Genomic DNA, 20,391 nt, shown 5'->3' on the forward strand with positions numbered 1-20,391 from the left:
GTGAAGAATCACTTTTAAAAATTCTACTAGCCAGATCCAGATCTTTACCAGAATTGAAACGATTCTTCCTTGTCTCACATCCAACCTGTCCACCAAGTTTCGTCAAAATTCGTCCATAATGTTTTGAGATATCCTGCTATGTATCGTTTTTGTCCCGATCTCCCAATGGTGAAGAATCACTTTAAAAATTCTCGTAGCCGGATCCGGATCTTCACCAAAATCTACTCATTTCGTCCTTGTCACATATGGTACATCTCTGCCAAATTTCATCCGAATCCGTCCACAACCTTTTGAGATATTCTGTTCACAAAGAAACAGACAGACATGGGTGAAAACATAAGCTCCATCAACCTTTGGTGTTGGAAGTAACAAGTGCGGCTTGTTGGAAAGTTCGGTTTATCTTTAAGTGCAGAAAGTAACTGATAAATGGAGAACTTGGCTGGATTCTAGTCAAAATAGACACCCTGAGAATGTGTTTGTCAGAATCTGTCGCAGAGGCAAATTATCTGTTTGTGAAAGTTCGTTGTTAAAATTCAATGGAGGAACTTCCAGTTTTTGAGATTGAATGTTTTATGGAGGATTTTGGAACTCCTAACTCGTGTTGAAGGGGAAAACTACCTTCAAATCATATCCCATATAATTTCGTTTTGAACTTGATTATAAAGTTCTTCTTTATGTACCTGAGGATGAAAAAGGCCCTATTAATAATAGCAATGTCCTCGGCCGAAGCCCCAGGTCCAACATTTTGACAACTGCGTGGTCTTCTTTCGGAAGTACGCAGATAGCATGCACCGGGTTCAACACTATCCTCGGGTCGAGGTTAAACCTGCAGGACCAAGTTGCGGTCAGCTCAACCTGTGCGATCTGATCGAACCGAACCACGGCCGAGATCTTGAAGAGCAAGATGAGCCATCGCTGGTCAAAGTCAAAAGCTCGTTATTTCGACCTCGGTCGAGATCTTCATTGCTAGAGGGTGAACCACTGGAGCGGTGTGAGCCATGAGCCAGTCATGCGTGGTGCCATCTTATTAACTATTTACCTTTGACTCACGACACCTTGCCAGCCACGAGTGTTTACGGAAGCGTGACCAACGGAACACTCGGTGTCACCTGTGATGCCAAGCAATTTGGCTCTTTTCATTCCTTGTGTCATTCTTCTTTGACTAGCATTGCGCAGTTAACTACACAGGTAACCACAAAGAACACCTTTCAAGCATGGCACTTTGATCTGTGATCCAACTATCTATTTAGCTTCTTAATCCACTCTACATAGTTTGTTCGGTCATCCGGGCCATCCAAACATTTTTATCAGGGACTGTTTCACCTGCCTAATTTGGGTGTGGTTTGACTGTGCATTCTTACCTGTAGTAGCTTTGCCTCCTCAATGACCCGTGGGTTGTCTCGAAGTTCGGTCAGGTGACCACATTGATGATGTGGTACCCTGTTGATCATTTTGTTGAACATCTTTGGTAAATCTCTGAAATGATCAAGCTGTTTAGATCATTATACTACGTTAATTAAAAAGCATGATTGTGCAATGACCAATGGCCTCTGTTGTTGTTGTTGTTTTATAGTTAGCTACATTCATGTAAGAGTTATATGACAGAGTATGAGGAATCAATATTCTGATATTCTGCTGTTATATTGAAGGATCAGAGAGAAAATTGGGATTATTTCATTGACTGCGAAGTGACGATGTCAGGGGAGGAGGAAGAAGAGGGTATATGAATGGAAAGCATCTACTGAACTTAGAGTATTGCCTCCTTATTTTTATTATTAGTCCCCTACCGGTGTACACCGGAGGGGACTATAGGTTTGCACTCCGTCCCTCCGTCTGTCAGTCCGTCACGCAAAGAACAGCTTTCCAGACTTTTTTTCTAAACTCTTAATGCTAATGATTTCAAACTTGGTACATGGTTTCCTCATGATAAGTTACAGATCAAGTTCGAACTTCACGACGTTTCGATCATTTTTGACAAAGTTATGGCACTTTGAACTTTGGTAATTTCCCCAACAGGTTTCCGGACTATAATTTGGAATGCGGTAAGTCAAGGCTGTTAATATTCCTTGTTTTAACTCCAATTTACATTCTGTTTCCACTTTTAGTGAGAAGTAGGGGTCTATGCAACCATTCATGAACTTTATTTGGTGCAAATTGGATAATTTTTAGCCGAGTTACCTCAGACCGTGAGTTAGTAATTATATAATTCACACATAGTGCAATATGTGCAGGCTACTCCACGGAGCGACCTTGCGGGCTTATTTTAACTCCAAATTACATTCTGTTTCCACTTTTAGTGAGAAGTAGGGGTCTGTGCAACCATTCATGAACTTTATTTGGTGCAAATTGGATAATTTTTAGCCGAGTTACCTCAGACCGTGAGTTAGTAATTATATAATTCACACATAGTGCAATATGTGCAGGCTACTCCACGGAGCGACCTTGCGGGCTTATTTTAACTCCAAATTACATTCTGTTTCCACTTTTAGTGAGAAGTAGGGGTCTGTGCAACCATTCATGAACTTTATTTGGTGCAAATCGGATAATTTTTAGCCGAGTTACCTCAGACCGCGAGTTGGTAATTATATAATTCACACAGTGCAATACACAAGACTGCCGGTAGGGGACATGTATTGCAGCGCAATACTCAGAATGCTTGTTCCTTTTTCATTTTGAAACAAAAGCAGAAAAATATTCAAGAAACAACATAGCTCAGGAGGTGAAAACGTTACATTATGAAAGCATTTCATCTTGAAGAATGCACTTTCGTGAGGAGAGAGAGGGGAGAGGAGTGAAGAGGGGGAGAGGAGTGAAGAGGGGGAGAGGAGTGAAGAGGGGGAGAGAGAGGAGTGAGGAGGTGGAGAGGAGAGTGAGGGGGGGGGGGGGGAGGAGTTATTTCGTTATTTATTGTACATGGGAATTAGTTATTTATTGTACTTAATAAAAGTACAGCAAATGAAAATTGAACTCAGGGATCAAACTGTAGTCTAATTATATTATTTCATATTCCCGTGGTATATAAAGAGTTTATTCAAGGTGAGTTAACTCTTTTCCAACGACGTAATTCAACAATACTTAAAACTTTGTACGTAATATAATGTATATGTGGACTAACTATGGAATACAACATTTATTAAATAATGACATTTTGTTTTAAGCAATTTTTAATTTGTAAAGCAAAGTGTATTCGCTGCTTTGAAGTTTAAAAATGAACAACAGAAGTAAGTCAATCCAGGCAGGTTCTGTCTTCTCCCACCCCTCTCAAGTCAATGTTGAAGCGTCACTCTCCCTTCTCTCCCACACCTGTCTCCTTTCTCCCTTACCCTCCCTCATCTTCCCCTCTTCCCCTGTGTGCGAGCCTTTCAGTTCAGTTTGTCAGTTTGTCATTCAGTTTGTCCTTTGAGAACTCAATAGTTGGAGATTGTTTGTCGAACAATACTTCGGGTGGTGACGAAGAAGGGAGAGGCCTATACAGTGAAATATTTGTGTTGCATCATTATCTGGCAGAGCTGTGTCATCAGTTGTGTTTTTTGGTTTCCCACCCATTGGTGGAGCCAGCAGTGAGATGGTTGAGCCAATGGCTGGAGAGGTTGTTTTTTTTTGCAAGTTTGATAAATATTATGTATTTACCTCTAGGTCTTCACCTTCACTAAGGTTGGGTGTGTGACAAGGTGGACGAACCGATTCAATTTTGATGAAGATCCGAATCCAGATACGAGAGTGTTTTTAATTATTTAAGTAACTTCAGCGTTGAGAGATTTGGCCATATATTGCACAATATTTCAAAAAGTTGTGGATGAGTTGGGTAGGTGACAAGACCAAGCCGATTCGATTTTGGTTTTAGTCCGAATCCAGATCCGGTCTATCGGTGGGATACAAAACATAGACTGTTCAGCCTGGCGGAGGTATGCTCTCTACTGAGTTCCATTCCAGTTTTAACTGTATCCATCATTCTTAAGTGTATGATTCATTCAAATAAAGGAGATATCCAAATGCTGTTAGTCATGCCCTTGTTGCATACCTGATCATCCTGTCATCATTTTTGCATGAATATACTTGTCTGATGTGTTCAACATTATTATGTCAGAAGCAAAGGAAGTGTAATCATATGTTTTGTCATCCTATAGGTCATTCGCTCACCATCTTCAGCACCTCTCTATGACAAGACGTGGCGCTACCTGCACGGCACGCTGGAGTCACCTGGGCACACACAGGGCCCTGTGGGCTGGATGCTTAGCCGATCTGGCCGTGATCCAGGCAAATCGTCCTCGAGGCCGGCACCTTTTCCTGGACCACAGCGTGGCAGGCCATGGACTACCTGTGCTTCAGAGGACACTGGGAGGATGGTGACAGTTTGTGGAAACCAGAGGTTCGTTTGTCTATTAATGTCTGTTATCTGATATTACTCTCATGTGGTCCAAGCCTGGTGTTGGCTTAGCGGTTAGGGTGCCGGCTTGGGATCCTAGGATCCTGGGTTTGAATCCCGGTCGATCTTTGAATTAACGCCAGGGGGGTTGACTCAGCCTGTCATCCTTCCGAAATTGAGTACCAGCTTGCTGGGATGAATGTGCCGGTGTGTGCCCCGGTTTAGACTAGGTACACCATATTCCTGCACATCGTAAGAGGCGACTCAAGGGTTGGCATCAGGAAGGGCATCCGGCCATAAAAACATTGCCTCAAAAGAGGGAACCATGATGATTGGGAAAATGCTATACAGCAGGGAAAATTGTCTTAAAAAAGGGAATTTATACTCTCACCTGGGTCCATCTAAGTATTTCCTAACTGCCGTGGACGTTGACGAAGGGTTAACCAACGGTGATGTCCAAAAAGTGACGGAGGCTGCAGAGTCAAGGACGGGTGTTATCGATTGCTCTGACGAAGGGTTAATGCCCGAAATGTCAGCCTCTCCTTGCTTCTCAGGGCTGTTAGTTTCGATGTTGTTGTTTCGTATGCCGCATGTGGCTGCTGGTTGCATCATTTCTGGAAGTTAAGCCAACACCAGACTTAGAATGCTTCACCAATTGGTTTATATTCCATGCACCTGTCTGCTGATGCAGATGGACACTCACCCTCACGATTAAAACTACTTCTCAATTCAACATTTAGCATTACCCAAAACCGGAAAGGGGACTTTCGATTGTATTCTCGCTTAAAAACAACTTCTTTAAAACAAATTATCTAACGCTGAGGGAGTGGCTTGGACTTGGGCATGAGGATGACTTGAGGAGCTGCCAGGCCACTTTTATCTGGATCACATGGACATGAGTGAACAGTTGGTAAATGAATAGTACGTGGAATTATTCTTTAACCTGGGATCCCAGCTTCATGAGCAAGTGCTCAGATGGGGATGTGAAACGATTCACACACACAGTTTTCCACACCTGTGAAAGTCCGTGTCTGTTGATTGAAACATCGGTGTCGTCGCCAGACACCCGTTTTCATTTTCACGATTTGAGAATGCTTTTATGATGTTTGTAAATGCAATTTGAGGATTGTGAAAGTTAACTAATTAATTAACTAATTAATTTACAAAACCTACTCTGACCTCATTAAAAGTTTAATAACTGCATATATATTTTTACATTTTTCAAACATAAGGTACAATCGATCTTTTCTTCAACTTGTTTGATGTTTTATTTTGAAACTCAAGCAAAAACAGCCGACGCCGCCCTGCTCAGTAGGTGTATTTAAACTACCAACCTTCATGGACAACTACCCGTGTGTGTGATTGTGGCTGCAGTTATTTGATGTCGTCAATCACCGAGTTATGCGTTATAGCTGCCATCAGTTGAAATACATGGTTGGGATTGAGTTTCTACTCTATATGCTGTAGGTGTTTTTTTAATGTTTTTTTCCCCTTCTCAGTTGCTTGTTCCTGCGTCTTGATCCCTGATGGAATTTCATCCAACTATACATTTCTGGTGTTGCGCTGTCAAGGGCGCTATATAATGGAGCTGTCTTTCTGAGATGTTAGACTAAATCTCTCATGTGCAACATGAATAACGAAGAATTATATTTTATTTTGCTGCTAGCCATAGGCCCTTATGCTGACTCTGGCTGACTCGTCCGATTACCTTATTATGACCTTTCATGATCTCGGATCACGACATGAGATTCCATTATTTGTGGGCCTCCACCTGGAGATAGACTCATTTCCTCTTTAATTGCAGCATTTTTTGTAAGTTGGCAATGCTCTTATTTATCAGTTATGCAGTACTAGCATTGAACTCGCCACTTCATTGACGGTAGTTGAACGTCATAACTTATATAGTACAGCAATAGTTTATTGACAGTCAATATTAGCTTCTTCATTTTTATTTTTTACCAGCAGAGTACCTGCCCTACGGGCCATCTTGAACCAGGAATGTAACATGTTATTCTTAACATGTACCTTTATTTGGGCGGTGTATAGGCATATAACAGCTCCCTCAATCGCTCCCAAAAACAAACAAAAAATAAACTAGAACGGCACACCTGTGGAGACCATACCACCACAAGGCTGAACAGTTTATGTTTTGCATCCCACTGATAGGCCGGATCTGGATTCAGACCTGAACCAAAATCTAATCTGCTTGTTCTTATCACCGAACCAACTCGTCCACCAAGTGTAGTCATAACTCATACATAACTTTTTAAAATATCATGCTGTATATCGCTTTTGTCACCATCTTTCAATGGTGAAAAATCACTTTAAAATGATTGGATTCGGATCTTCACCAAAATCGAATCAGTTCGTCCTTCTCACACACTCAAGCTATCCACTAAGTTGCATCCGAATCCGTCCACATTTTTTTAGATACCGTGCTATATATCGTTTTTGGCCCGATCTCTCAATGGTTGAAGAATCACTTAAACCATTCTACTATCTGAATCCGGATCCAGATCTTTACCAAAATCTGATCATTTCGTTATTGTCACACACCCAACCTCTCCATCAAATTTCATCCCAATCCATCCAAAACGTTTTGAGATATCCTGTTAACAAACAAACAGACAGAGGTGAAAACAACCTCCATCGGTGGTGGAGGTAATAATCCGGGTTACATGCATGCAGCAAAAACCTGCCCACTCCTTATAATTCAAAACACCTCACGACACTGGAAAACGTGATGGCAGGAATACTGCACTGTAAAGGGTGGGAACTTGTAATACCCTCTCCCACCTGGAGGCGGCGCTACACGATTCACGTTTACATGGAGAATTTGTGTCGCCACCCCACACCCCTTACTTCACAAGACAACTGACACTGATAAAACATGGCTATCCACAAATTGGGGTTTTGCTCATCCTATGTAGCAAGTCTGGATGTAATCAGCCCAGAACTGTAGGAGTAGTGCGACAAGCAAAATACACACACATACAAACACACACACATATACACATACAAACACACACACAAACAAAACACGCACATACAAACACACACACAAACACACAAACACACACAAACAAACAAAACACACACACACACACACAAACGCAAACACAGTTCGGTGGATTATAGTAAGGACTCCAGAAACATTTTGTTTACTGCTATAACCCTACAATATTTGGTATTCATACAAACACTTAATCACCAAAAATCAATTTATAATTTGTTTTGTTCCCAGAATCAGAAGTCGTTTTTCTAACTTTTTTCAAGTTGCAAAATGCAATCGTCATTGAGTCATGAATTATACACCACTGTAAAAGCCTAGAATAGCAATGCCATAATGATGTCCTAGATGCAACACTGTCTTACTACACCGCCATCTTACTAAATCCGTCATCGTGACGCGTCGTGTCTGACATTCAGCCCGTCACCTACGGGCAACGTCCAGTGTCCGATATATGGGTTATGTTGTTCAACAGCCGTCAGGGAAGCGACAGGACGAGTTGAGTGCTTGAAGCCGGATGAAATGCACATCTGTGGAGGCCTAGCACTATAGTCTGGCAGCTAAGCTAAATATAGCATAACAATTGTGCATTTTGGGAGGAAAGCACCAAATTTGGCACACTAGTAGACTATCATATTATGAAAATATCTGGATATTGGGCCATCTCAGATTCAGAGATTTGATTTTTGCAAGATTTGCAGATTTTGCAGATTTGCAAGCTGAGATTGCAACGCCAGGGACGGCCGACTCCTCCCTGCGAGCTGCCCACGTCACCCGCACATGAAAAGCTCATCAAATCACTGCAGTGGCACTGCACATCCTGCAACACCGTGCGTATGAACGCCACTGTATGACATATGCTGATGATGCAGAAGACCTGCCTGAGTTCGAAGACTGGTGTCACCAGAGAGGAGAAGACATTCCCAACTTTCAGTACTGGGCAACTGTGCTGGAACTAGAGATGTTGGTACTGGTCTACGTGCGTTCTCTGCGGCAGGCTTCATTCACGATGTACCTTGATGCCCTGACGGAACTGGTCCCATAGTTCCATGCCTTAGACCACACACACTATGCCAGGTGGGTCCCTGTTCACCTGAGGGACATGGTTGCACTCCCAATAAAGCACCCAGATGTAGCCAGAGAATTCAGGGCTGGCAACTTCACTGTACAGAAGACGAAGAAGGTGTTCTCTTCGATCCCAATCGAATCGAAATCTTGCAAAAATCAAATCTCTGAATCTGAGATGGCCCAATATCCAGATCTTTTCATAATATGATAGTCTACTAGTGTGCCAAATTTGGTGCTTTCCTCACAAAATGCACAATTGTTATGCTAAGTTGCCCCACTACTAGACATAACGCCATCATAACATCCCAGCAAAAAGAGCAAGACAGACAGAGGGAGGATGGATGGAGAAATCTGGCTACTTAAATAGAAAAAGTCGAAAGAATGCAGGTTCAATATTAAAGATACATTTCCAAATTTTATAACGCCAAACTTCATTTTCGATGTTACTTTTCAACTCCGATGTTACGATTCATCCCCTCTGTGCATTCCATTCATTATTTTTTTTTGATGAGAGTGCATTTAGCAATCTGCTCAAGGCCCTTCACAACTGGGAAAGATTTTGTCATAGAGCAGTAAACTGAACTCCTTGCGTAACGAGTTTGAAAATTTCACCAGCGATCAACCATCAACTTGTCCGTGCTACTTTTAAAGGCAAAATTAAAATGCTATCGTTTCATCAGGCATTCTGCTTTTGGCACGGTTTGATCATTCCGTGCCCAGCTACTTGCATCAATTAAAAGTCGCAACACAAAGCATACAGGGGCTCAGCCAATAGCCTAAAATAGTCCTTGGAACAAAACCAATGTAAAGATGGGAAAGTTGGTTCTTTTAACAGTGGAGGGAATTGGAGGAAAGTAAGAAACCGGCAGGAATAAGTAAAACTGCATTACTTGAAATAATAGGTGGTAAATTGGCTGCCGTATGTCAGGAAGAATGTTGACCATTTTAGAAACTAACAAAGAAAGACCAATTAATTTGCTCTGCATTACCCTTTCTGTTATGTTTCCTTGAATCTCGATATCAATTGCTATCCTATTTATTCCTTGCTTTACGTAGGTTTGGAGACCGGGTGACCAATTCTGGAGCCACATCACTGCAGAGAGGGCCGCAGCAAAGCAATCATTCAGGCCGTACATTCCCAGCAGGATCCTGCAAAACTCATGGTCTTGCTCAATCTGTGAATTCTGCTCAAACAGCACAACCACATGCCTTTTCCTCTTCCCTGCCTTTGCATAATTCTCTCCTTGCAATGCCCAACAATGATTCCATTGACCGCTGGCCAACAAACCAGCATCCTACTTACCACCAATATCCACCAAAGGCATCACGTGTGTTTGACCAGGTGACACTTCCCCATGAGAGTAGCCGAGGCTGGCCAACTGCAGACAGCACCACTCATGCCCAAGCTACTGCCACATCTCACCGGAGACAGAACAGTAGTCAGGGGTGGCTCTCAATGGATATCCGACCTCCTCCACCGACTTATGAAATGCACCAACTGAGAAACCGGACAAACTACAAAGGAGCTTTCATTCCAATTGGCAATGCCAGAAATTATGAACAGGAGCGAACGGAAACAGATGTCCCACAGCAGTCATTAAGACACTGGGATTCTCATAGCCATTCTCCTGAGCTTCCTGCCTACTTTCAGCCTCCCGATTATCCACGCTCTGCTACAATGCAGTCTGTGAGGCCCATTGCTCCAGAGTTCCAAACTCGTGCTGAAAATCCTCATCTGAGAACAATGTCTTCAGAATATATTCCTTTCTCCAATTCGAGAGTGCACATAATGCCCCTGGCACCAGGACGCCACAAGGTGGAAAGTGCTAAACTGAGAAACAACCAGGACAAGAGCCCACAACAAGCTGCCATTGCACCTTCAGTACCATCAATGCAATTGGCAGGAACTGTGTTTTGCTTGGTGTCTGTTCCAAATCAGATCGGAAATACAAACAATGGAGTGGCAGAGCACATGGAAGAGAAGGACACGGACCGCACAACAGCCACAAATAGCTATTGTGAACCTAATCACCGGCACACAAATTCAGCAAGTGAACTGGAGGTCCAGGCACTTACTGGCCCACTAATGGAGGAAGAAGCGGCAGCAAGGAGAGCAAGGGAGCGAAGCAAAAGTGATGCCGGCTGCCGCAGCTCTGCGCGGCCCTCAAGTGAATCGCGCGAGGAAGGAGACGTTCAGCAAAAACCGGTGCGATTTAGGGACAGCTTGGTCCTTTCAGAAGGAATTTCTGTGCCAACATTTAGTATACCTCGCCGAGGAGATCATGTGCACAGTTGGTGTCCTGATAGAGTGACTTTGACCTCTGTTTCCAGTAGTAATAATGCCACCAGCATTATTGAGGACAAAATTTGTCAACAAGGTCAAGTACAGTCTATAATCTCTCAGGAAAGCAGATCCCCTCCCTTAGGTGATGTTGGGTTTGGACAATTTTTATTACGGCCAGTAGCAAGACGATCAGGTGATGTGGTGAGCCAGCTGGAGAGTTTGAATCGAACCCTTCAAAATGAGATGAGTAACCAGGGACCTGACAAACCTCTGACAAGAAGACCACAAGATTTGTACCAGCGTTTTCATGCTCTTCAACCACAGTCACAGGCGTCTCGAAGGACAAATTCAGGTAGTTTGCGCAGGAGAGCATCGGAACCTGAGTTATCTGATGGTGGCGAAGCTGTGGGATTTGTACCCAGGGTGCACAACATTGCCCAGCAGCAGGAAAGTCCAACATCAGCTTTCAGGAAAGACCTAATCTCAGTGACCTCTGTAAATGCAGCAGATGTGCAAACAAGAAGTGCAGGACTAACTGAAAAAGACAAGAAGAATGATAGGAAGAAAGATCATGAAGAGAAGGAAGAAAGGGAGACAGATAGAAGAATTTCCCCAGTAAGATTAGTTGCCCCTAGCAAACGGCGTTTGCTGAGCCAGAGGGCAACAGCATCAGCTAAGGTAGCACCAACACCACGTCGGCAACGTGGTCGTTCTGAGCCAGACCTAGCTGCCATGAGGGAGGCCACAATGGCAAGATCGACTGGCTACAAAGACTTCAGGAACTTGTACGAGGTGAAGAGAGCACCAGGAATCCCAGAGCATGAGTCACTCGCAGAGCGTGCTGCTCGTATTTTGGGTATTGCCATTTCTGAAGATGCATTGCTCGGAAGAAATATAGTGCCTGGTAATCCCAAAATGTGGATGAACAATACTAATTGTCCAATGGAGCTAAGAGATGAAGTGATGATTCCACCAGAAGGCAATTACAATCATCAAGACTTATATCCAAATAAAAACACAATTGGAAAGGCCTTGGCAGTACCATGTTCCAGATCACAAACTAATGGTTATCAGAAAATTGAAGCAGCCTCTCAGCCTGCTACATGTGTTGACCACATGGTTCTGGAGGCAGAATCAAAAGTATGCGAACGTAAATACAAACCTGTCGTTCCACCACGCCGCTGCTCAAGAACACGGTTGAATGTTCATAATCAGATTCCGATGCCCAGGCAAAGTAAAAAAGTGGATGCTGCTATGGCAACGACGGTCTCAGGTACCACAGGAAAATCTGGCAGTGAGCACAGAGATCTGCATCGCAGGCGAGTTGGAAGAGTGAGCCTCACAGGTAATGCATCAGTTACTTGACACATTGACCTGATAACACACAATATACCACTGTGTTTTATGATGTTATTTAATTATTTACATGATGGAAAGGGCAGTTATCATGAAATATAGGTCACTTTTGAGTGTTGATTTGAATCACTTTGGAAAGCATATTACTATAATGGAGCAAACATGGATGCCACTGAAACTCCACAATTGACATGTGGCAGAAATAGCGCCATCTTTGGTGGTAGCCGGTATTACAAATCATCTTACTTTATCTTATGATATGGAGTATGATATGTTGTGATCAATAAGATTTCTTTCAAAAATTATAAAGTGCATTTCCGAGACTGTGCTAGAGCACATTGCCACCTCACTACACTGGAAAGGTGGGTCGAGAAGGGTACACTCACCCTGAAGGCGAGAGTACCCGCTAGTCTATCCAATGTAGTCATGTTCTTAAAAGCATCGATCCTATTTACACACAAGTTGATGAAAACGATATATACACATCTCAAAACGACAATAGGTTTTTTAAAAAGTTTGGTCAGGGAATGACCTGACTCGAGTAATATAGCTCATAATATGTAAGACTGATTACAAGAGTGAGCTGTCTCCATTCAATTACCAGAAACTGACCAGAGACCACAAAGGCAAAAATTGCCTTATCCAATTGTTTACTGAGATCTCATCCATATAAATTTGAGCCTGAATTATTGCTTACATGAGAGAAGCATGTTGGCCAGTATTGTCAGGGGCTGGAATATTAGCTTTGAAGTAGTGTCGTCTATGATATGCCTGCCTACTCTAAAACTAGTAGGACATTGTGTGGCGATTACCCGATTAAGCAACAACTGCAACTTCCTTGATGAAATATTCAAAGATCGACATGTCTGGCCAATGTTTGGCTATGATACATGATTGAAATATTTCATAATATCATGGAGTCACTGAAATATCATGGAGTACTACTCCCTCCCTATATAGTGATGGGATGGGAAAAACATTGCTGCCCCATCAATGGTGTATAAAATGATATGCTGATAAGCTACTATAGAGTGAAGCCATAAGCATTTAAAAGCCATATCTTACCTGATGAGAGTATGTTGACCACAGTGGGGAATGAGATTTGGCCGATGTTGCAAATGTGAGCCCTTTGGTCAGAGCAAAACAGTGTCTTTTTATTAAAAGCCTGCATTGTCTTTTTACCCTGCGCTGCACACGAAGCATAAACGAGGTTAAGCAATTGTTTCATATCCGTCTGTCCGTCTTATCAGTTCATGAAAGTCGGTTTGTGATCGAGCAACAGCTTATTTAAATCGAATGTTACTTATCAGTTCATGAAAGTCGGTTTGTGATCGAGCAACAGCTTATTTAAATCGAATGTTATATTTTGAAAACTAATCGGAACATGGATAGAAAGGCAAGTCTTTCGTTTTACCGTGCATTGGCTCTGAAGTTGTCCAGACCGCACATGCACAAAGAGGACTAAGATAATATTTTACTCTGTCTGCCTGCCTGGCATTAAAACAAAAATGAAAATCATTCCAAACAGAAAACTTAAAGTTTTTAAGGACGTTATAATGGCCACATACAACAAGCATGAATAACTAATATAATGTGTTTGATCAGGTGATGTAATATATGCTGGAAATAAATGGCAGTGGAACCCTTGTTTTTTTGTTTTTTTATTAGCCTTTAAACCTTTATTCAAATTGAATTATATATTTGAACATTGTATAACACAAATCACCTTCACAGTACTTCCAAGAACCATGCAATATGTAAATATATTATGTTGAAGGCTCCAGTCATGGACCATATAGTCCTCATCGAGGCCAGGCCTGAAATAAAAGAACTGCATTGATAGAAAAGTGAAGAAAGAGAGAATAGTCTCAGAGTTTTTGAGGAAGTAAAATGTCTGCTTGTTGAAAAAAGGAAGATCATATGTGTTTGGAAATACATGAGAAGGTAAAGAGTTCCATAGTTTGGCAGTGGTAGGAATGAAACAATCATCATATCGGCCCACCCTTGAGTTGCCAATGGTCACACAATAATCATGTGATGTAGTGGCTTGTCGAGTATTCCGTGGTCTCGCTAATGGCAGAGGTACATAAGCAGCAAGTTCTTGGGAGCAGAAACCAAAGAAATATCTGTAGAAAAGAGAAAGAGCCAACTTTGCGGCGTAATTTGAGCGGGTCGAGTTTTGAGGTCAGATTGGGAGAGTTGATAAGTCGGATTACTTTGGATTCAATTCTGTCCAGTAACTATGTGGAGCGAGAACCTCCCCAGATGTGAGAGCAGCTCTCAAAACAAGGACGAATCAATACATGATACAGTTGAAGCAACTGTTGAGAGAAGAATCTTCGACATCTGAACAGGACTCCCAGTTTCTTCGAGGTAGACTTTGCTATTTGTGTAATGTGTGGATTCAAGGATAAATTTGATGCTAGGGTAATACCTAGTAGGTTTATTGAATCACATGGTGTAATTGTGGAGCTTTCAAAGGAGATTGGAGAGTTTAGAGGACTTTTAGAGAGAGATGAGAATAAATTGAGTTTTAGAAGCATTAAATTTAACCCGATTACATTTTCCCCACTGGGAAGTGTTGCCCAAATCCTAATTTAAACAGGTGGCTGTGATGAAACGAGATGTAAATTAAGTGAGGGAAGATGGGGCAGATGGAGGAGGAATGTAATGTCGAGCCATCAGCATACGAGTGCATTTTGTTATTTGTAGAAGAATGTCATTGACAGAAAAGAAGGAAAAGTGTAGGAGACAAGACTGTACCCTGAGGGACACCGCTGTTAATAGGGAAGAACAGAGATGTTGAACCATCAACAATTATGGAGATACAGCGGTCGGAGAGAAAGCTCAATATGAGAGAGCCGAGTGAAGAAGGAAAGCTGAAAGAGGGAAGCTTGGATATCAGACTTTGGCATGATATTTCACAATATATAGGTAGATCGGGATACATCCTCTCCCAATCCATGTAATCAGTAATGGGTTGGGAGGGATACAGAAGATATTTGGTAAGGCCTATAACAAAGGATTCCCCAAAGTCTCTCAAAGAGGCCCTGCCATTTGTAATGTAAGAAAGGATATCACTGGTAGATCTTGCCTTGTGAAAGCCATATTGATGGTCAGATAGAAGAATGTCAGAATGTCAAATGTCAGACGATCACCCTTCTTTAAAATAGGCTGTACGCAGGCATGTTTCCAGGAAAGAGGGAAAGTTTGGGTTTTTAAACAAAAACAAAACAAACGAGCAAGCACAGGAGCAAGTTCTGAAACACACTCCTTCAAGGCATGAGGAGTAATGCCATCTTGGATATATCGATACATACCATTAGAGGATGTGGCAATTGTGGCATGTGACATAGTACAGTGTCGAGGGTGAAGAATAAGCTGCCATATGGCTATGTCCATCTATGGTGATCAATAAAGCCTCCATCTCCGAAACTGTGACTCAACATCGTCTTATCACAATGTATTACACTCTATAGGATTATGCAATAACAGCAATCCAATTTCCCAACTGTTGAAATCCTGGCAAGTAAAATTTCTGCAGCGTAAAAAAAAACAACCAAAAAATCTAGGTTAAGCAGATATCCACAGCCTCTTTACACACTCGGTGGATACTTTTTCATTCCAATTCCTATCTATTGTGGTCAAGAGTTTGTCTCCTTTGGATTTGTGCAATTCAATCTGCCTTTCCTATCGTCCATCTCTGCCAGGTTCTTTTGGATCGTGTGTCAGTCCATGTCATTTGTATAGTCTCTTTTCTATCTTGAATACCTATATTGCTATATCTATATAATCTCATGTTTCCTGCATTACCATTACTGCAGCCAGTTTATAATAGAATGTTCTTCGTGCAGTCAGTTCATAATATAAATTAGCTGTTTTGGGTGGTACAGCACAATTTTTGAGTGGTACAGCACAATTATTAGGTTGTGAAGAGAACATGGAGCTGGTGGCTAATGAAGCATACTTATGGGTGCTTTCTCACAGAATGTAGAACAGAGTTAAGAACATGGGCCAGAACATGGTCACATGAACACGTCTGGGCTGTCGAAGCCTTACGAGGGAAAGCTTTGTGGTAGCTGCTTGCTTGGTCCATGGTACAATGTATTCCATTTTAACATTATATGCATTTGAAGTTGCTTTATAACAAAAAGACAAGATGAGAAGAAAGGCCTCTGATGTTAATTTGGCATCAGTGATAGCTTGTGGTGTTGTCGGGACAGAGGACACTTAGAAAGTGCATGTATGCAAGAGCTTGGTGATATTGAAATACGCAAGGAGAAACAAGAACAGAGCACAGGTATACAAGGAAAAGAATATAGCAGTAGGGATGGAAGAAAGATACAAGGAGAGAAAATGGACGCATAACAAGGAAAAGTGACACGAGGGAGAATGTATAGAGCAGAGAACACCAAATAAGTATTTAGGTAGACAAAGAGGGAACTAGAACGCCACTCAGTGGAGCGCATACTCCCGCCGTGGATGGCCGCTGCTGAGCCCTATTTTCCAATGGTAAAAAATCCTTCAAAAAATTCCTGGATCCGGAATAATATCCTGAGGTTCACCAAAAACTAACCAATTCTTCATTAGACCAAGGGCAATCATCCCACCAACTTTCATCCAAATCCGTTCAGAACTTTTCCAGATATCTTGTTCACAAACACACGAACATACGAACACACATACGTGCACGCGCACGCGCACACACACACACGGACATGATCGAATGCATTACTCCCTGGCGGGAGTAATAAGGAAGTAACGGGTTGGGAGATGAGTGGGTACATTGAGTGATGGTGTGAAAGGGTGAGATGTAGTAGAATAGAGAGAAAAGTCCCATGGGCAAGTACAGAAGAAATGGGAATAATGTTTGATCTCCTTTGAAGAAGAGAACAAACAATGCAACAAAGTGGCGAGGAGAGATCACATGACGCTTCTCTGCTTGCAACATGCTCGAACAATCTTGGCCATGCGTGTACAAGCCACTTGGCTATGTATAATTGTCATGTTATCAGTAGTGATGTACAAGCCACAAGCCATGCGTGTACAAGCCACTTGGCTATGTTTAATTGTCATGTTATCAGTAGTGCAAAGTGAATTTGCACTCTACACTAAGTGAACGGGTTTATAGTTTTGAAGGTAAAGGACTATTTCCTAGAAGGGGAATTAAAAACATAGTGGGTTTCCAAAACGTGCCAAATTCAGGGAGAACATGACCGAAAGAAGTGGGAGAGGCAGAAAAAATGAGGAATCTATGAAGTAGCGACATGGCCTTCTCACTGCTACATTTGATCGGCATGTATGATTCGGAACGCCATTTATCAAAGTGTATAGCCTTGTGCATGCTCTGTGTGCTTTATCAAACTTTGCGATCAGGTGCTCATCCTTGACCTCTCAGCTTAGTTAAGTTAATGGCCAAAGGTCACCGAGACATGCTTCAGATGTGTTATTGATAATCCGCTAGGCCCAAATTTCCACTGTGCAGCAACTGTAATACTGTAGCTTCCAACCACCTTAACCTGCTGCTGCCTCCTTTTTCATTCTCCAGCAGGTGGCAACGACGCAGACTTGGTGGAGATGGTGTGAGAGAAAAACGTTGTTTTCCTACTTGGTGTTGTTGACATCGGGCATGAAGGAATACAGTTTTAAACAAAAAGCTTTGATGAAGTTTACCCCGTCCCAACCTTCAAGTGCAATAATTATAGGAATCCGAATTCCATCCAGCCAAAATCCCCATGCGGCTTCTTCTCCATTTCCAAGTATCGACCACAGGGGGGTGGGGGGGGGGGGGATGGATTACGATTTCAGCAATGGTATTGTGTGTTGGGAAATGGTACAAAACAAAATTGTGTATAAAGGGTGACAGGGAAGATAAGTGTCCAAAAGCCATTTCAATCAGATCACATGCAATGTACTGTGAGCGTGTTCTCATGCTGGATCGCGTGTAAGCGGCGTGATCTACCTGTGGAATTGTGCAAGCAATCGCTAAAAGACCAAGTATGGCATTTCTTAGAATTCACTTGGACACACAAACAGCTGCATGCACAAGTATTAACTTAGCTTTGTTGCTCTGCCAAATTTACAGCCACACTGCCAATTTTGTATGATATACATTATGACTGTGAATAGAAATTATATACTTTCTTATACATTTATGATACTCTTTGCATCCCGAATACTTTTGGACAATGCAAAAATTTTCTGATGAAAAAAAAACAAAAAAAAACAATCTACATGGCTGTTAATGAATGAATTATTCTGCTCGTAGCAAAATGCTCGTCTTTGTGTTCATTGAGTAAAGAGCGGAAACCAAACTGAGACTGCTGCTTGCTCGTGTGTTGTTTGTAAAAGCAAAGACTTAACAACTGAGAAACGTCGCTCAGAAAACGTTACATTTGTTCTTCGTTTTTGTTTCCTCCACCTGAAAAACTTTAGCTCCTGCAGGGTAGGCCCTCACCCAGAGCCTCAAACAAAATGGAGGACCTTGATGTTGGCTTCAAGTTGGAAGCAAATTATTCTTCGAACTCTAAGTCCGGTGTCGGTGTGTGGCAGCCTTTTCTGTCGCCGCTTTATTCTTTCCTCATTCGTTCATTTGACCCGTATTTTTTTTTTAACCTGCCTCAAAACCTTTCCCTCATTCTTTCTTCCTTCTCAAAAAAAAACAAAACACAAACAAGAATACAGATACATTCAAAGTACACCGCCACATGCCAAAAAAAAATATCCTCCAGCGCGGTATTGCCGGGGTAGCTTTGGTGCCCGGTGATACCACCGTGCAGCGCATGAGACTGTATTGGGAGGGAGAGGTGTACAATAATTGATTGATTAATTGCATAATTAAAATAAATAAATAAAAATCATTAAATAATTTCTTAATTAATTGGCTAATAGCATACCTTAACCACCAGTGTTTCATCTGAAGCTGTAACTTTTTGAAAATTAAATTAATTAATCAATAATTAATTGATTAATCAATGAATAATAAATCGAATAATTGATTGATCAATAAATCAAAAATATCTTCTATAGCCACATCACTTGGTCACTGTCTTGTCCAAATATTAGCTTCCTAGCTCAAAAGGTGCCTGAGATATTGCCCAGATGAGAAAGAAAATAAATAAATGATTAATAATGAAAATAAATAAATAATAATTGTAAAAATAATTAAATTATTAATCAATTGGCCAATAGAATACCTAAACCACCACTGTTTCATCTGAATCTGTAACTTTATTTTTTTTAAATTAAGTCATTAATCGAATAATTAAAGAAATAATCGATTAATTGATTGAACAATTCATCAAAAATACCATTTACAGCCAAATTACTTGGTCGCTGTCGTGTCCAAATATCAGCTTCTTAACTCAAACGGTGCCTGAGATAATGCCCAGATGTGAAAGGAAATAAATAAGTTCTTAATTAATCGGTAATAATTAAGTAACTAATATATTAATTGATTAATCAAAAAACAAAAAAAATACCGTTTTTGCCAAAGCACTTGCTCACTATTGTACCAAAATTTCAGCTCCCGAGTTCTAAGGATGGCTGAGATATCTCCTGGACAAACAAGCAAGCAAGAAAGAAAGAAACCAGAGTGAAAACTGAGTACTCCCTTTCAGCGCGCGTCATCGCCGCGCCGGGCTCCCTTTGGTAACCGGCGATGACGTCATGCAGCGCCTGGAGATGGAATAGGAAAGGATAGGCACAATACACAAAAATTCTGATCTCTTTCCTTGTTATTTAGTCCCAAACTATTTATTTCCTCATCTCCCCTTTTCTTCCTCCTCCACTTTCTCTCCATCTATACAAATCCTTTAATTGACACATTTTGTTTTTAATCCTCCAACACTAATTTACAAACTCCCATGTTGCTTCCCCTTCTTCCATTTTCTGTTTCACTCCTGGAGAGTGAGAAAACCCGTGCCCCATCTCCCATGACATTCATACAGCGCTGTCTTTTTTCCTGCCCCAAATCAGTTTTCCCTCCATCCCGATCATGAAGTTTGTTTTTATCCTTCTGCCCTCAAATCCTCAAATCAAATTTGTTTTGTAATGAGTGTGCGAGTAGTATTAAACCCCTTTCTGTTAGTACCTTCCCCGACATAATTTTGTTCATGTTCCTCTCTCCCATCTTCCCCTCACTTTACTCCTCAGCTTCCTCCTTAACCCCACCTCTCAGGTTTCCACTCACCCCACCCTACGTCCCTCGCTTGTCCTCCCCATCCCATGCTCCTGCACCATGCCAACAGCACCTTCTCACTTGTAACTGTGTGGACCTCCAACATGTTGGAAGGCAAATCCAACTGA

The 20,391-nt window shown here is 41.8% G+C and overlaps 1 protein-coding gene across 2 annotated transcripts in view; it reads left to right on the plus strand.

The window, feature by feature from the left end:
* The window catches only part of JCAD (junctional cadherin 5 associated), a 74,293-nt gene extending 55,889 nt beyond the window's left edge, over positions 1-18,404 (plus strand). Inside the window, exons 2-4 of one of the 2 annotated variants that reach the window (XM_078782454.1) lie at positions 4,128-4,369; positions 9,501-12,073; positions 17,633-18,404. In XM_078782454.1, the coding sequence (XP_078638580.1) occupies positions 4,230-4,369; positions 9,501-12,073; positions 17,633-17,670 (2,751 nt within the window). In that variant the 5' untranslated portion in view covers positions 4,128-4,229 and the 3' untranslated portion in view covers positions 17,671-18,404. The remainder of the gene's footprint in view (positions 1-4,127; positions 4,370-9,500; positions 12,074-17,632) is intronic. The other variant, XM_078782455.1, reaches the window with a different exon arrangement.
* The last annotated feature ends 1,987 nt before the right edge of the window (positions 18,405-20,391 follow it).

The sequence above is a fragment of the Myxine glutinosa genome, chromosome 7, assembly GCF_964187855.1.
Source record: "Myxine glutinosa chromosome 7, kmMyxGlut1.1, whole genome shotgun sequence".
NCBI lineage: Eukaryota > Metazoa > Chordata > Myxini > Myxiniformes > Myxinidae > Myxine > Myxine glutinosa.